General features: G+C 39.3%; 1 protein-coding gene across 3 annotated transcripts in view; it reads right to left on the minus strand.

The window, feature by feature from the left end:
- Positions 1-8,203: 8,203 nt before the first annotated feature.
- Positions 8,204-22,969, minus strand: part of LOC117516329 (NT-3 growth factor receptor-like) — a 442,081-nt gene continuing 427,315 nt past the window's right edge. Inside the window, exons 19-20 of one of the 3 annotated variants that reach the window (XR_004562366.1) lie at positions 13,545-13,808; positions 8,204-8,214 (exon numbers count right to left, since the gene is read on the minus strand). Coding sequence is in view for 2 of the 3 variants with exons in the window: in XM_034177281.1 (XP_034033172.1) it covers positions 13,623-13,808 (186 nt within the window). In the remaining variant the exon portion in view is untranslated. Of the gene's footprint in view, positions 8,215-13,465; positions 13,809-22,969 lie in introns of those variants that run through there. The other 2 variants (XM_034177281.1, XM_034177282.1) reach the window with 2 other exon arrangements.

The following is a 22,969-nucleotide window of genomic DNA, read 5'->3' on the forward strand; positions in this document are numbered from 1 at the left end:
AGCATGTGTTCACCTGTGTTATCTTGTGTTATCTAATGTTAGCATGTGTTCAGCTGTGTTAGCATGTGTTCAGCTGTATTAGCTTGTGTTATCTAATGTTGGCATGTGTTCAGCTGTGTTATATAGTGTTAGCATGTGTTCAGCTGTGTTATATAGTGTTAGCATGTGTTCAGCTGTGTTATATAGTGTTAGCATGTGTTCAGCTGTGTTAGCATGTGTTCACCTGTGTTATCTTGTGTTATCTAATGTTAGCATGTGTTCAGCTGTGTTAGCATGTGTTCAGCTGTATTAGCTTGTGTTATCTAATGTTGGCATGTGTTCAGCTGTGTTATATAGTGTTAGCATGTGTTCAGCTGTGTTATATAGTGTTAGCATGTGTTCAGCTGTATTAGCTTGTGTTCAGCTGTATTAGCTTGTGTTATCTAATGTTGGCATGTGTTCAGCTGTGTTATATAGTGTTAGCATGTGTTCAGCTGTGTTAGCATGTGTTCAGCTGTGTTATATAGTGTTAGCATGTGTTCAGCTGTGTTAGCATGTGTTCAGCTGTATTAGCTTGTGTTATCTAATGTTGGCATGTGTTCAGCTGTGTTATATAGTGTTAGCATGTGTTCAGCTGTGTTATATAGTGTTAGCATGTGTTCAGCTGTGTTATATAGTGTTAGCATGTGTTCAGCTGTATTAGCTTGTGTTATCTAATGTTAGCATGTGTTCAGCTGTGTTATATAGTGTTAGCATGTGTTCAGCTGTGTTATATAGTGTTAGCATGTGTTCAGCTGTATTAGCTTGTGTTATCTAATGTTGGCATGTGTTCAGCTGTGTTATATAGTGTTAGCATGTGTTCAGCTGTGTTATATAGTGTTAGCATGTGTTCAGCTGTATTAGCTTGTGTTATCTAATGTTAGCATGTGTTCAGCTGTGTTATATAGTGTTAGCATGTGTTCAGCTGTGTTAGCATGTGTTCAGCTGTATTAGCTTGTGTTATCTAATGTTGGCATGTGTTCAGCTGTGTTATATAGTGTTAGCATGTGTTCAGCTGTGTTATATAGTGTTAGCATGTGTTCAGCTGTGTTATATAGTGTTAGCATGTGTTCAGCTGTGTTAGCATGTGTTCACCTGTGTTATCTTGTGTTATCTAATGTTAGCATGTGTTCAGCTGTGTTATATAGTGTTAGCATGTGTTCAGCTGTGTTAGCATGTGTTCAGCTGTATTAGCTTGTGTTATCTAATGTTGGCATGTGTTCAGCTGTGTTATATAGTGTTAGCATGTGTTCAGCTGTGTTATATAGTGTTAGCATGTGTTCAGCTGTATTAGCTTGTGTTATCTAATGTTAGCATGTGTTCAGCTGTGTTATATAGTGTTAGCATGTGTTCAGCTGTGTTATATAGTGTTAGCATGTGTTCAGCTGTATTAGCTTGTGTTATCTAATGTTGGCATGTGTTCAGCTGTGTTATATAGTGTTAGCATGTGTTCAGCTGTGTTATATAGTGTTAGCATGTGTTCAGCTGTATTAGCTTGTGTTATCTAATGTTAGCATGTGTTCAGCTGTGTTATATAGTGTTAGCATGTGTTCAGCTGTGTTAGCATGTGTTCAGCTGTATTAGCTTGTGTTATCTAATGTTGGCATGTGTTCAGCTGTGTTATATAGTGTTAGCATGTGTTCAGCTGTGTTATATAGTGTTAACATGTGTTCAGCTGTGTTATATAGTGTTAGCATGTGTTCAGCTGTGTTAGCATGTGTTCACCTGTGTTATCTTGTGTTATCTAATGTTAGCATGTGTTCAGCTGTGTTATATAGTGTTAGCATGTGTTCAGCTGTGTTAGCATGTGTTCAGCTGTATTAGCTTGTGTTATCTAATGTTGGCATGTGTTCAGCTGTGTTATATAGTGTTAGCATGTGTTCAGCTGTGTTATATAGTGTTAGCATGTGTTCAGCTGTGTTAGCATGTGTTCAGCTGTATTAGCTTGTGTTATCTAATGTTAGCATGTGTTCAGCTGTGTTAGCATGTGTTCAGCTGTGTTATATAGTGTTAGCATGTGTTCAGCTGTGTTATATAGTGTTAGCATGTGTTCAGCTGTGTTATATAGTGTTAGCATGTGTTCAGCTGTGTTATATAGTGTTAGCATGTGTTCAGCTGTGTTAGCATGTGTTCAGCTGTATTAGCTTGTGTTATCTAATGTTAGCATGTGTTCAGCTGTGTTAGCATGTGTTCAGCTGTATTAGCTTGTGTTATCTAATGTTAGCATGTGTTCAGCTGTGTTAGCATGTGTTCAGCTGTGTTAGCATGTGTTCAGCTGTGTTAGCATGTGTTATCTAATGTTGGCATGTGTTCAGCTGTGTTATATAGTGTTAGCATGTGTTCAGCTGTGTTATATAGTGTTAGCATGTGTTCAGCTGTGTTAGCATGTGTTCAGCTGTATTAGCTTGTGTTATCTAATGTTAGCATGTGTTCAGCTGTGTTAGCATGTGTTCAGCTGTGTTATATAGTGTTAGCATGTGTTCAGCTGTGTTATATAGTGTTAGCATGTGTTCAGCTGTGTTAGCATGTGTTCAGCTGTGTTAGCATGTGTTCAGCTGTATTAGCTTGTGTTATCTAATGTTAGCATGTGTTCAGCTGTGTTAGCATGTGTTCAGCTGTATTAGCTTGTGTTATCTAATGTTAGCATGTGTTCAGCTGTGTTAGCATGTGTTCAGCTGTATTAGCTTGTGTTATCTAATGTTAGCATGTGTTCAGCTGTGTTAGCATGTGTTCAGCTGTATTAGCTTGTGTTATCTAATGTTGGCATGTGTTCAGCTGTGTTATATAGTGTTAGCATGTGTTCAGCTGTGTTATATAGTGTTAGCATGTGTTCAGCTGTGTTATATAGTGTTAGCATGTGTTCAGCTGTGTTAGCATGTGTTCAGCTGTGTTATATAGTGTTAGCATGTGTTCAGCTGTAAGCGCTTGGTTAGCATGTGTTCAGCTGTGTTATATAGTGTTAGCATGTGTTCAGCTGTGTTAGCATGTGTTCAGCTGTATTAGCTTGTGTTATCTAATGTTAGCATGTGTTCAGCTGTGTTAGCATGTGTTCAGCTGTATTAGCTTGTGTTATCTAATGTTAGCATGTGTTCAGCTGTGTTATCTTGTGTTATCTAATGTTAGCATGTGTTCACCTGTGTTATCTTGTGTTATCTAATGTTAGCATGTGTTCAGCTGTTATCTTGTGTTATCTAATGTTAGCATGTGTTCAGCTGTGTTAGCATGTGTTCAGCTGTATTAGCTTGTGTTATCTAATGTTAGCATGTGTTCACCTGTGTTATCTTGTGTTATCTAATGTTGGCATGTGTTCAGCTGTGTTATCTTGTGTTATCTAATGTTGGCATGTGTCCAGGTGTGTTATCTTGTGTTAGCATGTGTTCAGCTGTTATCTTGTGTTATCTAATGTTAGCATGTGTTCAGCTGTTATCTTGTGTTAGCATGTGTTCAGTTGTGTTATCTAATGTTAGCATGTGTTCACCTGTGTTATCTTTTGTTATCTAATGTTAGCATGAGTTCACCTGTGTTATCTTGTGTTATCTAATGTTAGCATGTGTTCAGCTGTTATCTTGTGTTAGCATGTGTTCAGTTGTGTTATCTAATGTTAGCATGTGTTCACCTGTGTTATCTTGTGTTATCTAATGTTGGCATGTGTTCAGCTGTGTTATCTTGTGTTAGCATGTGTTCAGTTGTGTTATCTAATGTTAGCATGTGTTCACCTGTGTTATCTTGTGTTATCTAATGTTAGCATGTGTTCACCTGTGTTATCTTGTGTTATCTAATGTTAGCATGTGTTCACCTGTGTTATCTTGTGTTATCTAATGTTAGCATGTGTTCAGCTGTTATCTTGTGTTATCTAATGTTGGCATGTGTTCAGCTGTGTTATCTTGTGTTAGCATGTGTTCAGCTGTTATCTTGTGTTATCTAATGTTGGCATGTGTTCAGCTGTGTTATCTTGTGTTAGCATGTGTTCAGCTGTTATCTTGTGTTATCTAATGTTGGCATGTGTTCAGCTGTGTTATCTTGTGTTGGCATGTGTTCAGCTGTGTTATCTAATGTTGGCATGTGTTCAGCTGTGTTATCTTGTATTATCTAATGTTAGCATGTGTTCAGCTGTGTTATCTTGTGTTAGCATGTGTTCAGCTGTGTTATCTTGTGTTAGCATGTGTTCAGTTGTGTTATCTTGTATTATCTAATGTTAGCATGTGTTCAGCTGTGTTATCTTGTGTTAGCATGTGTTCAGTTGTGTTATCTAATGTTAGCATGTGTTCACCTGTGTTATCTTGTGTTATCTAATGTTAGCATGTGTTCACCTGTGTTATCTTGTGTTATCTAATGTTAGCATGTGTTCACCTGTGTTATCTTGTGTTATCTAATGTTAGCATGTGTTCAGCTGTTATCTTGTGTTATCTAATGTTGGCATGTGTTCAGCTGTTATCTTGTGTTATCTAATGTTGGCATGTGTTCAGCTGTGTTATCTTGTGTTAGCATGTGTTCAGCTGGTATCTTGTGTTATCTAATGTTGGCATGTGTTCAGCTGTGTTATCTTGTGTTGGCATGTGTTCAGCTGTGTTATCTAATGTTGGCATGTGTTCAGCTGTGTTATCTTGTATTATCTAATGTTAGCATGTGTTCAGCTGTGTTATCTTGTGTTAGCATGTGTTCAGTTGTGTTATCTTGTATTATCTAATGTTAGCATGTGTTCAGCTGTGTTATCTTGTATTATCTAATGTTAGCATGTGTTCAGCTGTGTTATCTTGTGTTAGCATGTGTTCAGTTGTGTTATCTAATGTTAGCATGTGTTCAGCTGTGTTATCTTGTATTATCTAATGTTAGCATGTGTTCAGCTGTGTTATCTTGTGTTATCTAATGTTGGCATGTGTTCAGGTGTGTTATCTTGTGTTATCTAATGTTAGCATGTGTTCACCTGTGTTATCTTTTGTTATCTAATGTTAGCATGAGTTCAGCTGTGTTATCTTGTATTATCTAATGTTAGCATGAGTTCAGCTGTGTTATCTTGTGTTAGCATGTGTTCAGTTGTGTTATCTAATGTTAGCATGTGTTCAGCTGTGTTATCTTGTATTATCTAATGTTAGCATGTGTTCACTTGTGTTATCTTGTGTTATCTAATGTTGGCATGTGTTCAGCTGTGTTATCTTGTGTTAGCATGTGTTCAGTTGTGTTATCTAATGTTAGCATGTGTTCACCTGTGTTATCTTGTGTTATCTAATGTTAGCATGTGTTCACCTGTGTTATCTTGTGTTATCTAATGTTAGCATGTGTTCACCTGTGTTATCTAATGTTAGCATGTGTTCAGCTGTTATCTTGTGTTATCTAATGTTAGCATGTGTTCAGCTGTGTTATCTAATGTTAGCATGTGTTCAGCTGTATTAGCTTGTGTTAGCATGTGTTCAGCTGTGTTATCTTGTGTTAGCATGTGTTCAGCTGTGTTATATAGTGTTAGCATGTGTTCAGCTGTGTTAGCATGTGTTCAGCTGTATTAGCTTGTTAGCATGTGTTCAGCTGTGTTAGCATGTGTTCAGCTGTATTAGCTTGTGTTAGCATGTGTTCAGCTGTATTAGCTTGTGTTAGCATGTGTTCAGCTGTATTAGCTTGTGTTAGCATGTGTTCAGCTGTGTTGGCTTGTGTTATCTAATGTTAGCATGTGTTCAGCTGTGTTATCTAATGTTAGCATGTGTTCAGCTGTGTTATCTAATGTTAGCATGTGTTCAGCTGTATTAGCTTGTGTTAGCATGTGTTCAGCTGTGTTATCTTGTGTTAGCATGTGTTCAGCTGTGTTATATAGTGCTAGCATGTGTTCAGCTGTGTTAGCATGTGTTCAGCTGTATTAGCTTGTTAGCATGTGTTCAGCTGTATTAGCTTGTTAGCATGTGTTCAGCTGTATTAGCTTGTGTTAGCATGTGTTCAGCTGTATTAGCTTGTGTTAGCATGTGTTCAGCTGTGTTAGCATGTGTTCAGCTGTATTAGCTTGTGTTAGCATGTGTTCAGCTGTATTAGCTTGTGTTAGCATGTGTTCAGCTGTGTTGGCTTGTGTTATCTGTTAGCATGTGTTCAGCTGTGTTATCTTGTGTTAGCATGTGTTCAGCTGTGTTATCTAATGTTAGCATGTGTTCAGCTGTATTAGCTTGTGTTAGCATGTGTTAGCATGTGTTCAGCTGTGTTATCTTGTGTTAGCATGTGTTCAGCTGTGTTGGCTTGTGTTATCTAATGTTAGCATGTGTTCAGCTGTGTTATCTTGTGTTAGCATGTGTTCAGCTGTGTTGGCTTGTGTTATCTAATGTTAGCATGTGTTCAGCTGTGTTGGCTTGTGTTATCTAATGTTAGCATGTGTTCAGCTGTATTAGCTTGTGTTAGCATGTGTTCAGCTGTATTAGCTTGTGTTAGCATGTGTTCAGCTGTGTTGGCTTGTGTTATCTAATGTTAGCATGTGTTCAGCTGTGTTATCTTGTGTTAGCATGTGTTCAGCTGTGTTGGCTTGTGTTATCTAATGTTAGCATGTGTTCAGCTGTGTTGGCTTGTGTTATCTAATGTTAGCATGTGTTCAGCTGTGTTATCTAATGTTAGCATGTGTTCAGCTGTATTAGCTTGTGTTAGCATGTGTTCAGCTGTATTAGCTTGTGTTAGCATGTGTTCAGCTGTGTTGGCTTGTGTTATCTAATGTTAGCATGTGTTCAGCTGTGTTATCTTGTGTTAGCATGTGTTCAGCTGTGTTGGCTTGTGTTATCTAATGTTAGCATGTGTTCAGCTGTGTTGGCTTGTGTTATCTAATGTTAGCATGTGTTCAGCTGTGTTATCTAATGTTAGCATGTGTTCAGCTGTATTAGCTTGTGTTAGCATGTGTTCAGCTGTATTAGCTTGTGTTAGCATGTGTTCAGCTGTGTTAGCATGTGTTCAGCTGTATTAGCTTGTGTTAGCATGTGTTCAGCTGTGTTAGCATGTGTTCAGCTGTATTAGCTTGTGTTAGCATGTGTTCAGCTGTGTTAGCATGTGTTCAGCTGTATTAGCTTGTGTTAGCATGTGTTATCAGGCTACAGCCTCCACAAACAGTCATACTTGTGGAATATGAACCTTTTTAATGTGGTTTCTATTAAATCAGAAAACACCAACTGATTACAGCAGTAACAGTTTCATACAGTAGCTATTGAAGAAGTTTAGAAATTAATGGACTGAAAAAGTTCACAATATGAGTGATAGTTCACAAAAGCACCTTTGCGCTAAAATAATTTGTGGTCAGTTTCAAACCAAACTGTTCAAAATCGGTTAGTACTCGTTAAATCTGGTTTGAAACTTTCTCAAAGTCCTAAATGTGTGTTTGTTCACGTAGAAACATTCAGATTATATAAGAAAAAAAAAATGCTCAAACTACTTTACAAAACATTTGTAAATTAGGGTGTTTTATGAGTCAAAACTTGTGAAGAGACTGGATTAAAAATAAAAAAAACTTATACAGTGGGAGCCATAGAAAGGGGCGGAGTCAGGACATGAAAATTTAAATATTTTCATAAAACGGTGAGGCCAGATATTTAGAATGATTCCTCCCACTCACCAGATGGCGTTGTTTCGGCCTCAGCGTAATGACGCAGTCTGACGAATTACAGTCTAATTAGAATTTAAGTGCCAGGAAAAAAAACTGGACTTAAATTATTGAAGCTCGCAGGTGCTTTTGAGAAATTAGTTCTTAAAGGACACTGAATACATGACATTGAAACATGAGAACACGGAAATAACATGACAATGAACTATATGTCGGTAAATCGCGGTTAAACCTTCATCGTTTCTCACCTTGATGGACAGCAAAATTACAATGTTCTTAAAAAAATGAATCAAGTGATATATATTAAGTTTCATGGTTATTTGTTGTAAATTTTGGAGCATGCGTTTATCAGTTTGCTCTCATTTCCTGTACTAAGATTTTTTTTATTTTTTTTACAGATTGGTTCAAAATGTTCCTGCAACTTTGCCCCCCCCCCCCCCCCCCCCTTTTTTTGCAACTAGTGGTTTGGACGATCATGTGACTTTGTTTAATTGACAACGTTTCCAAACATAATAAATATTTTCTTTCTGACTTAAGATTTTTGTTCATAAAAGAAGCAAGTTTATAGCTAATAATAAAGTCCTGCTTACGCTTTGGCTCCTCCTACCACAGAATCAGCCACTCCTCCAAAATAAAACCATTTACTTTTTATTTATAGAAAATAGCAACAAAAACAGCCAATTTGTTGAACAAAAATGTGTAATTGGATCGTAAAAGTCCTGCTCTGTGATTGAGAGGACAAATCAAAAAATTCAATTCATGCTGAATTTGATGCAATCTGCAAATTTTGTTGGATTCACGTTGCTGACCTCAGTGTTGACGTTTAAATTTAAGTTGACTCTCCATCCATAGATCCATAAATAATCTTTAAACTGCGAACCCACAGTGACAGAATAGTTTTATCACATCGCGTAACACGAATTTTGCTCTCACCAAATATACATGACTATGAAAACACCTTGCTATAGTTTGCAATCCTTTGTAACACAACACTGGATACATTATCTTCAAGTAAATGCATTCACAGCTATCATGCCTAGCCAAGCTGCTAACATGGCTCATTAAACCCGGTAGCTTGGCCAATTGGCATATAGCTGTCTTAAAAGTGACTTGGTAATGTCCTGATCCGGCAACATTACTTTGTTCTTGACTTTGTTAAATAATGCTGTTGTAATGTTTGACTTCTGGTGTTGCAGAGCGAACGGCCCCCCCTAAAAATCCGTCCCCCCTGCCTTCACTGCGCATGCATCATTAGCCACGGTTCATGGATTATCACCTCGTTTCTGCTTCAAACTGCCTCCAGTCATCACATCTATCTCAGCAACAGATATGTGAAGCTTTTGTACAATAATCATTTCCACATAAATTCAGCATTATTTCATCGGGCAATCAGAACGCTGCGGCTACATGAGCTGTTAGCTGATGTGTTCACTGCGCATCGGTTATTTCAAAGCATCATGGAGTGTTGCCTCATTTCTGATTAAAACTGACTTTAGGTTTTACTTTGTCATTTGATGGTTAATAATCCCATTAATCCATTTGATCGCTTTGGGTGAAGAGACTCTGAAATGACACACGCGCAGTGGAGGCAGGGCGGTCCAATTTTTAGGAGCGGAATGTTTGGTCTGCGACACCGGGTTTGATGATGGCGCAGAAAGATCCGCCATCACCAAAATCCGCTCAGCTAACCCAGTGAAGGTAAAAATTATGGTGACAATACCAAGAACAACTGTAGCCATAATTTTGCTAACCTGAGTCTTGAAAGACCAAACCCTGAACACCGCGCTCAGCTAACATTAGCGCGTATCTTCAATGGTTTTCTCAAGACATGATCAACTAAAATTCCTGTGAATTAAAATGATTTAAATTATAGCTTAAAGACATTTGAGATGAAGAAATCATGACAGTAAATACAAGTATAAAGAAAAATAAAAAGAACCAAACTCAAGAAAATACATATTTCCTTTCACGTAACCATTTAACACACCAAGAAGCTAAAAATAATCAGAAAAGGAAATAAGTTAACATATGTCAAGACAGAGATTTACAGTATTTACATTCATGTCAAAATAAGACGTTATTGATTGAGTGGACATTGTTCTGCTTTCAAGTCCCACTGCATGTTAGCATGAAGCAGTTTAGTCATGGTCCAGGACAAATGTCTATTTCCTGCCGGCTGACAGTTTATCAGTTTCTCTGCGGCAGATTGTTCGGATGGCTTTAGAGCGCGGCAAACGTCCACTCTTTGATCAAAAAGGAAATAAAGAAAAATAGACAATTTCTTGAGGTGGGGGGGTTCAACGTCCACCACAGTTAGCCAACTGTGGTCAAGCTGTTTAAAAACAATCAAAACTTTTAAGAATCATTTTTGCGTTTTCACGGAGAGGTTGATTTTTTTTTAGAATGCATTTTAATTTTTGTCATTTTTTTAAGCATTATTGAACGATGAAAGTACATTTGCTGTTAAGAAACAGTTGTTTACAGTAATCGTGTACATTGTAAGCAAGTAAACAAAATGTAAAAGTGCTCTTTTTTTAAAGACTGTTTTTGTTCCAGTGTTTAGAAAGAAGTAGGAGGCACTTAGGTCCGTCTCTATGGCGACTGTCACTCAGGCCACAACTCCAGGATCTGGATCAGAAGATCTGGTCGGGTTCATGAAGAACCGTAGAAACAAGGGAGGATTTGAACACACGTCCTGATGTCACAGTGAACTTCCTCCCGTTACGCTGTAGATACTTTCTTTATGCGTCTGCGGTCGTTGTCATGTTTGCCTTTGGTGTCTGAGTTGGAGCGGTTCTGGTCCCGGCATCAGGTTTCACGATCCATCTCAGTCCCTGAAGCATCAAACTCAGTGACGTAATGACGGCTTATTTGTTTGCAGGAATTATTATAACAGAGGATTAAAAACACACACACACACACACACACACACACACACACACACACACACACACACACACACACACACACACACACACACACACACACACACACACACACACACACACACACACATTCTGATTAAACTGTTGATTTTTGTCAAAAACTGTAAAAAAAAAAAAAATAGACGACTAAAAGCATATTTTATCTCTGCAGTGAAATAAAAAAATCTGCCCTCTAAAAATATCAAATTTTGGATTTGATGACATAATGCTAACTGAGCTATAGCTCACATGCTAAAAATACTCAGCGACCTTCCCGCTACAATTTTGAGATCAGAACCTACGTTTTCCAAGGTTCATATTTCAGGAAAAAAAAAATCTCCAAAGCTGACTTTTGGTCATAACTTGGGTTCTAATTGAGCTACGGCCTCCAGAAAAGCTGGTATAGATCTCGTGTCCATCTGTAGGTCATGTGATCTGCCATGTTGGTTTGTGAGAAAAGATCCAGCTGCTCCAAGTAGCAAATCATGGCTGAGCACAGCTGAACGACCCAATGAGGAAGAGATGAAAGCGTACAGGTTTGGGATGCATGCGGACCAAGGTTGGGAACCACAGTCCGATATGACCCCTGGATTCCGTAGTGTGAAGCCTATTGGAGTCTACGGCTTCCCTGGATCAGCGGTGGAACTCATTTCCAGATGGGTGGACTGACATGATGCAGGCCAAGAGCTGGCCTTACTGAGAATTGAACCCATGTGTGCCAGTCATGTTTAACAATACAACACCCTATTTGACTTCAACCAGGTCAAGGTTGCGTTTCTACAGCCGAAAGTTATCAAACAACAGCATCAGTTTCAACAAATTCCACTTTCAGTTTGTACAGGCGGCACAAATGAAAGTTGCTCCAACTGACCGATTTTAGAAACAGTGCGTGCTCAGCAGTGTGTAAGTCTCACACGACTAAGCGAGATTCCCACTATCGACTTCCGCTGTTGGCCTTGGGGTGGGGGGAAGGGGGGTTATTCTGAGATTGTGACAGTACAGTGTGAAGCGTCTGTGACCAACCAGAAATATCTTATGGTTCCGACTGTCACATCTGGGACACGTTAAAGGGATTTTGTCCACCCTTCTTTGGGCCAGTTATGGACATTTGGTGCAGCGTTATCCACAGATCCACCCATGTCCGTGTAGCGTACGTGGAACATATATGTCCGAGAACTGCTCACTTAACACTTTGGACCTCAAGGAATTCCACGAAATCAACTTCTGAAATCCGCATCACACACACGCCAAACAATGCAACAACTGTCTATTTTGGTGAAAGAAAAATAAACTAAATTCTTGTTTGATGAATCGGACATGTTAAAAGTGTTTTAGTTTTGCTTTGAATAATCAGTCAGTAAAGTAACGAGTAACGACCACTGATCCTGTGACCTACTCTTTTGTGAAAACTAAACATATTAGTGACCTAAACTGATCTTATAAAGCAGCTGGCTACCAATATGTAGACCTGGGTTTGATTTCTGGCCACTCCTTGAGCAAGATTCTGCTTCTGCATCGTCCCAGTCCATCAGGCTGTAAATGGGTCCCAGCCTTTGCTGGAGAAGTGAGCTGCTTTGGACTAGCATCCCATCCAGGGAGAATCGTAGACTCTTACCCATTGCATCATGTGGATCTGGGGTAAAGACCTCCATCAACGGGCATCAGGGCCGATACAGGTCTTTACCAGAACTGGAGACCGTTTTTTTTTTTTTACCCTGTTGAAACTGAAACTTGTTTTTATGACCATTGCTGCTGTTTTTCCAACATATGTAACTCAGTGACTTTAGTTTGTAGATGGTATAAACCAGAGGGGGGCGACAGCGTGCCATGGAGGGCTGATGCTGCACTTTTACTTTGCAACCAAACAAGCCCATGAAATGCCTCTGCAGAAGATTCTGGAAAATACAAGCGTGCTTTTTTTCTTCTTTGAACATTTTGCAGCGTGAACATCATCCTGCTTTGCTTCCAGTTCTGGATCCAACAGGAAGCCCGGCCCTGCTTACAGAGGTTCTACATACCAGACTGAAGATGTGGCCAAACTTTAATTTTGGCTGAGAGATTTCAGTTAATTTCCATGTAGCTTCCTGTAGATTTACCCACGCTTGAGTAAAGCGTGTGGATTAAAAAAAAACATGGCTGCGGCTGTCTTATTATTTGCTTGCTAATTCACATTATACAATCGTACAAAATTCTGCGGTATAAACTGTTCCAAACACGTACAGATATAGTAGTTTGCAGTCGACTGTAATACAAGAGTGGATAGTACAAATACATTGTCTACAAGAGATTAGCTAGCCTAGCCAAGCCAGCTATGTTAGCTAGTTAGCATGTAGCTAACTCAAACATTGGCTTTTTCAGTGTCTTCACGAGCAAATAATGTATTTCAGTAATAATAATGTGTTTATCGGGTAACGTCAAGATGACGGCAAATTATTATTATTTTTTTTACTAAATTTAATCTTTCAGCAACGATGTTAGCTATTTGTCTATGGCGATTAGCTCTGAAATGAGGGAATTCGTCAAACATCTAGTCCCGCCCACTTCACTAGACCACAAAAAATAACAAAAAAAAAAATCTTGCTAATTCAATGTGCCTGTGGCCAGCAGAGGGCAGCAGAGACAGACGCATCCGCAACATTTTCATGATGGCAAAAAATCTATCGTTACAGTTTCTGACGTGAACCAGGTTACATTGGACTTCACGGATACACAACCAGAGCTGCATTGTTCCAGACGCAGCAAGATGAAAGCAGGGGTCAAAGGTCAGCAGTGATTGTACCAAAATTATTAGTGTAAAAAAAAACAAAAAAAAACAACAATACCAGAATGGTAGAAAGAGGTTGCCCCACAATCCATCACGGTCAGTGTGGCCAAAACCAGACGTGGTCCAAGTAAACCAGTTTGATAATATTTGACAGTACCGCTGTGTATTCCGGATCGTTCCAGTTCAGACTTATTTCATGAGTTTTTTGGGCAGTTAAACACGAGGAACAGTCTCGTTCCTAATCACAGTTCTTGGTTTTCCCTCAGAGATGCCACCGCTGCCAGACCGCATTATCCAAAGAACACAGTGGTATTCCAGAATGCGTCCAGTCCACACATCCCATCCCTCTCTGAGCGTTCCGCCTCTAGCCCAGTATGTCCAGGTAGACGGGCGTGGCCTTCATCAGCGCGAACAGCATCTTCTGAATGTCCTTAATGTTGAGGCGCTGCTGCGGTTCCCGCTGCCAGCAGCCCAGCATCATGTCATAGACCTCCTTAGGACAGAGTCGGGGTCGCTCCAGGACCCGGCCCTGTGTGATGCACTCAATCACCTGAGGGGGAGACAAACGCCAGGTTATGCCTGCAGAGGTCATCAATAATCACTGAGCGTGTCTTGGGCTTCATTTACACCCGTCATTAAGAAATACAAACAGTGCAGCACTGTGAGGTAAATCTGACCACGCTGGAAGGAGACACGTGAGGGAAGCCACAAGACACCCAGATGACTCTGAGAGGCTTACAGGCTCCTGTGGTTGTGGTTGGACAAACTGTGCATCGTGCAACTGTTGTTCATGATGAAATGATATAGAGGAGGATCCCCCCCCCCCCCCCCAAAAAAAAGAACATTCAAGAAAATTTCAGCTGCAGTTTGCCAGAAGGCACATAGGAAGCCTGAGCCTACATCTGATCTGTTTCCCTGTTTCAGTGCACAAAGCTCTGAATGCAACAGTGACACCCAGCTTCTCCAATCACACCCACAGAAGCCTATAATCCCTTTACAGTTGTCTGGGTGTCTTGGTGGCTCCCCTCACTAGTTTCCTTCTAGCATGGCCACTCAGTTTTTGAGACTGTCCAGGTCTTTGTGAAGACATTTCCATCCAAAGTGTTCTGGACTGTAACCAGCAGTCGTATCTGGATCTCTGTTGCATTATTACCTCCGCCTACAAAGTTGGGCGGAGGTCATGTTTTTGCCTGTTTGTTTGTTTGTTTGTGAACAGGAGCCCACCATTTTTCATATATTGTTATGACATTTTTACTCAAGTTTCATGTACTGATAGGCAAGAACTGAGCAAGTTTTCAAAGTCATAGGTTAAAGGGCAAAGTCAGGAAAAACCTTGTAACATTGTAAAAATCCCTATCTTTAACATTTAATTAATTTTTAAAAATTAATAACTCTGTAAAACAAGATCAAATTCCTTTCATATTTGCGTTATGTTTCTGACAAAATTTTGATCTGCATCTGATCCGGATTGTGGATTTTGCAGACATTTGATTTTTTAATAGTGAAAAGCCCATTTGGTGTACATTTTACATTATATCTCAGTCTAAAGTGCCTCAGTGACTCTCATTTTTCTGTTCTGGATTTACCTACAGCACCAAACTTGGATGGAGATTCCAATTTTATGCCTGTTTGTCTTCCAGTTATCAGTCGGAAACCAAGTGCCAAAAAGCAATGACACATTGTGCACAGCAGAGAAAACAAAAGTTCTGTTAAAATGATTTGAAAAAGAATTCAGGAACCAAAAAAGTTGAAAAAACCTGACAATACCACAAAAAAAGAACTTTGATTCAAGTGAATGAACTAAATACATCCTCCTGACATTTGATCACATCTAATTTATCTTATGAAAAGTCACTTCTAACAGGATTTTGACCTTGAAAAATTTTTCCAAAGTAAAATTTTTGTGGAATTGGAAACTAGTGTTGGCACAGGTTTGTGCTCGATGGTGTTCTAGTATTTTTTGTTAAACTCAGCTGTTTTTTGTAAAAGCCTCATTTCCTCTTTGTTAGTGGCCGTGCGGTCATTTAAGAAAAACACTGCACCGACACTTTGTACATGTATTTATTTTTAATTAACCTTTACTTAACTAGGTTAGTCCCACTGAGATCAAGATCTCTTTTACAAGGGAGACCTGGACACTTTAAAGTCTCAGAGTCCATCTAACCTGCACGTCTTTGGATGGGGGCGGAAGATGGAGGAAACCCACACAAACACAGGGAATATATGAATGGGTGATTCTTAGACTATGGGCACTTATGTCCTTTGATCATATTGTATGAAAAACAGAAAAAAAGTGGAAATTTCACACTTTTATAGTTATCTTTACAATTTAAGTGTTGGGGAAAGTGTAGTGACACGGACCCACAACAGGGGGCGCAAATGAACGGTCAATAGATGAGCCAAAAGGTAACAATTTAATGTTGTGAATGTGCACAACGATGATACAGACAATCACAGAATCTGACAGCAGTCAATACACCAAGGTGACGTGTGGGCAGGCTCGAGGATAGAAGACGTCTCTCCTGATAAGAGCCAGAACCACACGATTTCCACCGCCACAGAACCCGGAGAATACTGGAGCCGCCAAGTCCCGAATTCCCAGGTGATCACCGTCCCCGACTGTCGGATCTGGTACTGCTGGCAAGGAGCACAAACAGTGAGATGTGGGTGTGTGCACACACCCAGCAACAAAAACAGTCAGAAGGTGGAAAGTCACCTCCACCTCTAATCACACACACGTGCAGCTCCTGTCAACCACTTATCTGGTTGGGGGGTGAAGCGAAGCCGTCGCTGATCACACCAAACGCCAATCCCACAGATAAGGAAACACTTACAGGAAAACGGCTGCAAAGAAGTTCAGACTGTTAGTCAATGTTTTCAGTTTAGCAGAGAATTACCTTCACAGGTAGATGATATCTCGGCAGCGAGGTGGAGATGACATCCGGCTTTTATGGAGTGATGAAATGATGGGTGACAGCTGTCATGAGTTGATGTGTGACAGCTGTCACTCCCGGTTGTGTCTGTGGCGGCAGCGCCCTCTCGTGCCTGAAGCCCGCACTTCAGGCAGGGCGCCCTCTGGTGGTGGGCCAGCAGTACCTCCTCTTCTGGCGGCCCACACAACAGTAAGTGTGTTAAGAAATTTGTTCTAGTAGTCTATGATGACTTTTTCACCTTTTTTCAGCATCATTATATGCAAATATTGCCGTTTTGTGCTTGTCCCACACCCAGACTTTTGATCTTCAATGATAAAAATGAATGGTAAAAAAATGTTTTTTTCTAATGTTTTAAAATATCTCTGAATAAAATATCAGTAAAATAATCAAAACATAATTGGGGTATTCAATGTCATACAACTGTTGTGATTTTTTTAAACAAAATGTAGTTGTCCCACACTATTGCTGTAATTTCCACCACAACACTGTAATGTCCCTTTAAACAGTTTGTATGAAAAATTGTTTGGGTAGTTTCTATGGAGATAAACAGTGACATCAGAGCACATGTATATAGCGCCAAATCACAACAAACAGTTGCCCCAAGGCGCTTTATATTGTAAGGCAATGGTGTGGTGGAAATTACATTTACAAGGCCAATAGTGCCCGTAGTTAAAGAATCACCTGAATATGAATATTGTTGTTCCTGGCAGTTTATAAAGTCGCGTGACCAAGGAATGGTCACAAAACAATCCACCATCAAAAACATCCAAAAATGACATTAAATTAAAGTTTACAGCAAATGAAACTTCTCCTCCATGCTGCATTCACAGGTTGACTAAAAAGCGGTCATACCGGCGTTACAGCAGATTCACTGCAGGAGGTCGGTGATGACGTGAAGCATGTTCATTTTTTTAGTGTTAACAAGACATACAGTAAAACAGGAAACTCTCGCTTTTTGAGTTTTTTGACATTATAGATGACTAGTTCTGTATTATCAGTGCTTAAATTTGGGATTTTTCTACATTGTTGTGGTGTATCTTTTAATACTGGCATTTATTATTTTAGTTTTGTTTAGTGCTTTGATTCTGGGTAAAGTCTTGTATGAACAGTTATAATAATGATAATAATAATCATTATTGTTATTATCGATTTTATTTTTACTTCTATTTTGTTATTTGATTTTTAAATGGACCACAAATGGAAAGAAGTGTTTTCACTTTCTTGTGTCATTCATGTATTTTTGACGTATTTACAATTACATTGCCGATCCACATTGAACTTACTAAATGGAATCACACCCTCACTTTTATAATATATAGATGATTTACTGCCCCATGCTGGATTGGCGTAAATATCATGTATGTAAATATCAATGTCCATTGTTCATTGCTGTTAGCTAATATATGTGGTGGTGTCCATTCGGCTGCTAACGTTTTTTTTTTTTTTTTTTTTTTGGTTGGGGTTGCCACAGCGGATACAGCCAGATCCGCATTGGTATTTGCATTTGGCACAAGTTTTACACTCCTCACACAACTCCAGTTTTACATGGAGCAGCTCTCATTTCTAGAAATCTGGCCAATTTTCTTAAATCCTCCAAACCGTGACTATCCAGGGTTGGGACCAGGAAGCAGAGTTGTAGTCTTACACACCTCTCTGCAGCTTCTCTCCCCCTGCCATCCCCTCATTACTCCATCCCCGTAGAGACGGTGCCTGCTCCCAGACTACCAATAACCAGCAAAAATCTATTTAAGCATAAAAATTCAAAAAGAAAAAATAATATAGCACCTTCAACTGCACCACAGACTAAAACAGTTAAATGTGGTCTATTAAACATTAGGTCTCTCTCTTCTAAGTCCCTGTTGGTAAATGATATAATAATTGATCAACATATTGATTTATTCTGCCTAACAGAAACCTGGTTACAGCAGGATGAATATGTTAGTTTAAATGAGTCAACACCCCCGAGTCACACTAACTGTCAGAATGCTCGTAGCACGGGCCGGGGCGGAGGATTAGCAGCAATCTTCCATTCCAGCTTATTAATTAATCAAAAACCCAGACAGAGCTTTAATTCATTTGAAAGCTTGACTCTTAGTCTTGTCCATCCAAATTGGAAGTCCCAAAAAACAGTTTTATTTGTTATTATCTATCGTCCACCTGCTCGTTACTGTGAGTTTCTCTGTGAATTTTCAGACCTTTTGTCTGACTTAGTGCTTAGCTCAGATAAGATAATTATAGTGGGCGATTTTAACATCCACACAGATGCTGAGAATGACAGCCTCAACACTGCATTTAATCTATTATTAGACTCTATTGGCTTTGCTCAAAAAGTAAATGAGTCCACCCACCACTTTAATCATATCTTAGATCTTGTTCTGACTTATGGTATGGAAATAGAAGACTTAACAGTATTCCCTGAAAACTCCCTTCTGTCTGATCATTTCTTAATAACATTTACATTTAATCTGATGGACTACCCAGCAGTGGGGAATAAGTTTCATTACACTAGAAGTCTTTCAGAAAGCGCTGTAACTAGGTTTAAGGATATGATTCCTTCTTTATGTTCTCTAATGCCATATACCAACACAGTGCAGAGTAGCTACCTAAACTCTGTAAGTGAGATAGAGTATCTCGTCAATAGTTTTACATCCTCATTGAAGACAACTTTGGATGCTGTAGCTCCTCTAAAAAAAGAGAGCTTTAAATCAGAAGTGCCTGACTCCGTGGTATAACTCACAAACTCGTAGCTTAAAGCAGATAACCCGTAAGTTGGAGAGGAAATGGCGTCTCACTAATTTAGAAGATCTTCACTTAGCCTGGAAAAAGAGTCTGTTGCTCTATAAAAAAAGCCCTCCGTAAAGCTAGGACATCTTTCTACTCATCACTAATTGAAGAAAATAAGAACAACCCCAGGTTTCTTTTCAGCACTGTAGCCAGGCTGACAAAGAGTCAGAGCTCTATTGAGCTGAGTATTCCATTAACTTTAACTAGTAATGACTTCATGACTTTCTTTGCTAACAAAATTTTAACTATTAGAGAAAAAATTACTCATAACCATCCCAAAGACGTATCGTTATCTTTGGCTGCTTTCAGTGATGCCGGTATTTGGTTAGACTCTTTCTCTCCGATTGTTCTGTCTGAGTTATTTTCATTAGTTACTTCATCCAAACCATCAACATGTCTATTAGACCCCATTCCTACCAGGCTGCTCAAGGAAGCCCTACCATTATTTAATGCTTCGATCTTAAATATGATCAATCTATCTTTGTTAGTTGGCTATGTACCACAGGCTTTTAAGGTGGCAGTAATTAAACCATTACTTAAAAAGCCATCACTTGACCCAGCTATCTTAGCTAATTATAGGCCAATCTCCAACCTTCCTTTTCTCTCAAAAATTCTTGAAAGGGTAGTTGTAAAACAGCTAACTGATCACCTGCAGAGGAATGGTCTATTTGAAGAGTTTCAGTCAGGTTTTAGAATTCATCATAGTACAGAAACAGCATTAGTGAAGGTTACAAATGATCTTCTTATGGCCTCGGACAGTGGACTCATCTCTGTGCTTGTTCTGTTAGACCTCAGTGCTGCTTTTGATACAGTTGACCATAAAATTTTATTACAGAGATTAGAGCATGCCATAGGTATTAAAGGCACTGCGCTGCGGTGGTTTGAATCATATTTGTCTAATAGATTACAATTTGTTCATGTAAATGGGGAATCTTCTTCACAGACTAAAGTTAATTATGGAGTTCCACAAGGTTCTGTGCTAGGACCAATTTTATTCACTTTATACATGCTTCCCTTAGGCAGTATTATTAGACGGTATTGCTTAAATTTTCATTGTTACGCAGATGATACCCAGCTTTATCTATCCATGAAGCCAGAGGACACACACCAATTAGCTAAACTGCAGGATTGTCTTACAGACATAAAGACATGGATGACCTCTAATTTCCTGCTTTTAAACTCAGATAAAACTGAAGTTATTGTACTTGGCCCCACAAATCTTAGAAACATGGTGTCTAACCAGATCCTTACTCTGGATGGCATTACCCTGACCTCTAGTAATACTGTGAGAAATCTTGGAGTCATTTTTGATCAGGATATGTCATTCAAAGCGCATATTAAACAAATATGTAGGACTGCTTTTTTGCATTTACGCAATATCTCTAAAATCAGAAAGGTCTTGTCTCAGAGTGATGCTGAAAAACTAATTCATGCATTTATTTCCTCTAGGCTGGACTATTGTAATTCATTATTATCAGGTTGTCCTAAAAGTTCCCTAAAAGTTCCCTAAAAAGCCTTCAGTTAATTCAAAATGCTGCAGCTAGAGTACTGACAGGGACTAGAAGGAGAGAGCATATCTCACCCATATTGGCCTCTCTTCATTGGCTTCCTGTTAATTCTAGAATAGAATTTAAAATTCTTCTTCTTACTTATAAGGTTTTGAATAATCAGGTCCCATCTTATCTTAGGGACCTCGTAGTACCATATCACCCCAATAGAGCGCTTCGCTCTCAGACTGCAGGCTTACTTGTAGTTCCTAGGGTTTGTAAGAGTAGAATGGGAGGCAGAGCCTTCAGCTTTCAGGCTCCTCTCCTGTGGAACCAGCTCCCAATTCAGATCAGGGAGACAGACACCCTCTCTACTTTTAAGATTAGGCTTAAAACTTTCCTTTTTGCTAAAGCTTATAGTTAGGGCTGGATCAGGTGACCCTGAACCATCCCTTAGTTATGCTGCTATAGACGTAGACTGCTGGGGGGTTCCCATGATGCACTGTTTCTTTCTCTTTTTGCTCTGTATGCACCACTCTGCATTTAATCATTAGTGATCGATCTCTGCTCCCCTCCACAGCATGTCTTTTTCCTGGTTCTCTCCCTCAGCCCCAACCAGTCCCAGCAGAAGACTGCCCCTCCCTGAGCCTGGTTCTGCTGGAGGTTTCTTCCTGTTAAAAGGGAGTTTTTCCTTCCCACTGTAGCCAAGTGCTTGCTCACAGGGGGTTGTTTTGACCGTTGGGGTTTTACATAATTATTGTATGGCCTTGCCTTACAATATAAAGCGCCTTGGGGCAACTGTTTGTTGTGATTTGGCGCTATATAAAAAATTGATTGATTGATTGATTGATCATTGCACATGTCTCCAATGCAACAGAAAGTCTTTAAACTTTGGTTAACTTTGATGCACTGAATCATCAGGGATATTCTTCCTGTTAAAAGGGAGTTTTTCCTTCCCACTGTTGCCAAGTGCTTGCTCACAGGGGGTCGTTTTGACCGTTGGGGTTTTTACGTAATTATTGTATGGCCTTGCCTTACAATATAAAGCGCCTTGGGGCAACTGTTTGTTGTGATTTGGCGCTATATAAATAAAATTGATTGAATTGATTGATTGAATCAATACAAAATCTTTGTTTTTCTTTTGTAATGCACTGTACCCTGTCTGCCATTTGCTGGACATGTCTGGAATTGTTGCAAGGAATAATCTACGTAATTATTGTATGGCCTTGCCTTACAATATAAAGCGCCTTGGGGCAACTGTTTGTTGTGATTTGGCGTTATATAAAAAAATTGATTGATTGATTGATTGATAAATGCACACAGCTGCTGGTGTTCCGAAGAGGTCTCCCATCCAAGTACTAACCATGTCCTGCACTGCTTAGCTTCTGTGATCTGACGGGATCAGGCTTACCCAAAGCAGATGGGCTGTGTTGTTTGCTAATATATGTAGCTTTTCTAAAAATGTTAGTCCTATCAACTTTTGGTTTTCACACCATTCACCTTGACCCGAAATACATAAACATACCAAACGGCAAATGTCAGCTCTTCCCTGTTTGTGCGTGATCAAAATTTCACGCACACACGCTTGCATGCAGAGTGTGCAAGGTTTTTGTATTTTCAGCATTCTGCTATAAGCAGGTGCTTTTAATATGACAAACAGAGACCGTGTTGGAAGACATTAAAAGCACTACACATTTCCCTTATGGTACCAACATGAAACTTAAGTCATTCATGGTAACAGCAACATAACACTTAACTAAACTGACTAAACCAATTTAACTACAAAAATACAATGAATCAATGGCACTAACAACTTATGTTAAACTAACATAAACCACAATAACATTTAAAACCCTGGACACCCATGGTGCATTGCAGCACAATGTCCATTGTTTATTGGTTAGCTAAAATCGCTAATTTCTCCAAAAATATTTGTCCTATCAACCTTCTGTTTTCACAGTGTTCATCCTTGAACCAAAATACATAAACACACCAAACGGCAAATGTCAGCTCTTCCCTGTTTGTGCGTGATCAAAATTTCACGCACACACGCTTGCACGCAGAGTGTGCAAGGTTTTTGTATTTTCAGCATTCTGCTATAAGCAGGTGCTTTTAATATGACAAACAGAGACCGTGTTGGAAGACATTAAAAGCACTACACATTTCCCTTATGGTACCAACATGAAACTTAAATCATTCATGGTAACAGCAACATAACACTTAACTAAACTGACTAAACCAATTTAACTACAAAAATACAATGAATCAATGGCACTAACAACTTATGTTAAACTAACATAAATCACAATAACATTTAAAACCCCGGACACCCATGGTGCATTGCAGCACAATGTCCATTGTTTATTGGTTAGTTACAATCGCTAATTTCTCCAAAAATATTTGTCCTATTAACCTTCTGTTTTCACAGCATTCATCCAAAATACATAAACACACCAAACGGAAAATGTCAGCTCTCCCCGGTTTCACCATGATTGAAGCCACACACA

The sequence above is a fragment of the Thalassophryne amazonica genome, chromosome 8 (assembly GCF_902500255.1).
Source record: "Thalassophryne amazonica chromosome 8, fThaAma1.1, whole genome shotgun sequence".
In the NCBI taxonomy this organism is placed as follows: Eukaryota; Metazoa; Chordata; class Actinopteri; order Batrachoidiformes; family Batrachoididae; genus Thalassophryne; species Thalassophryne amazonica.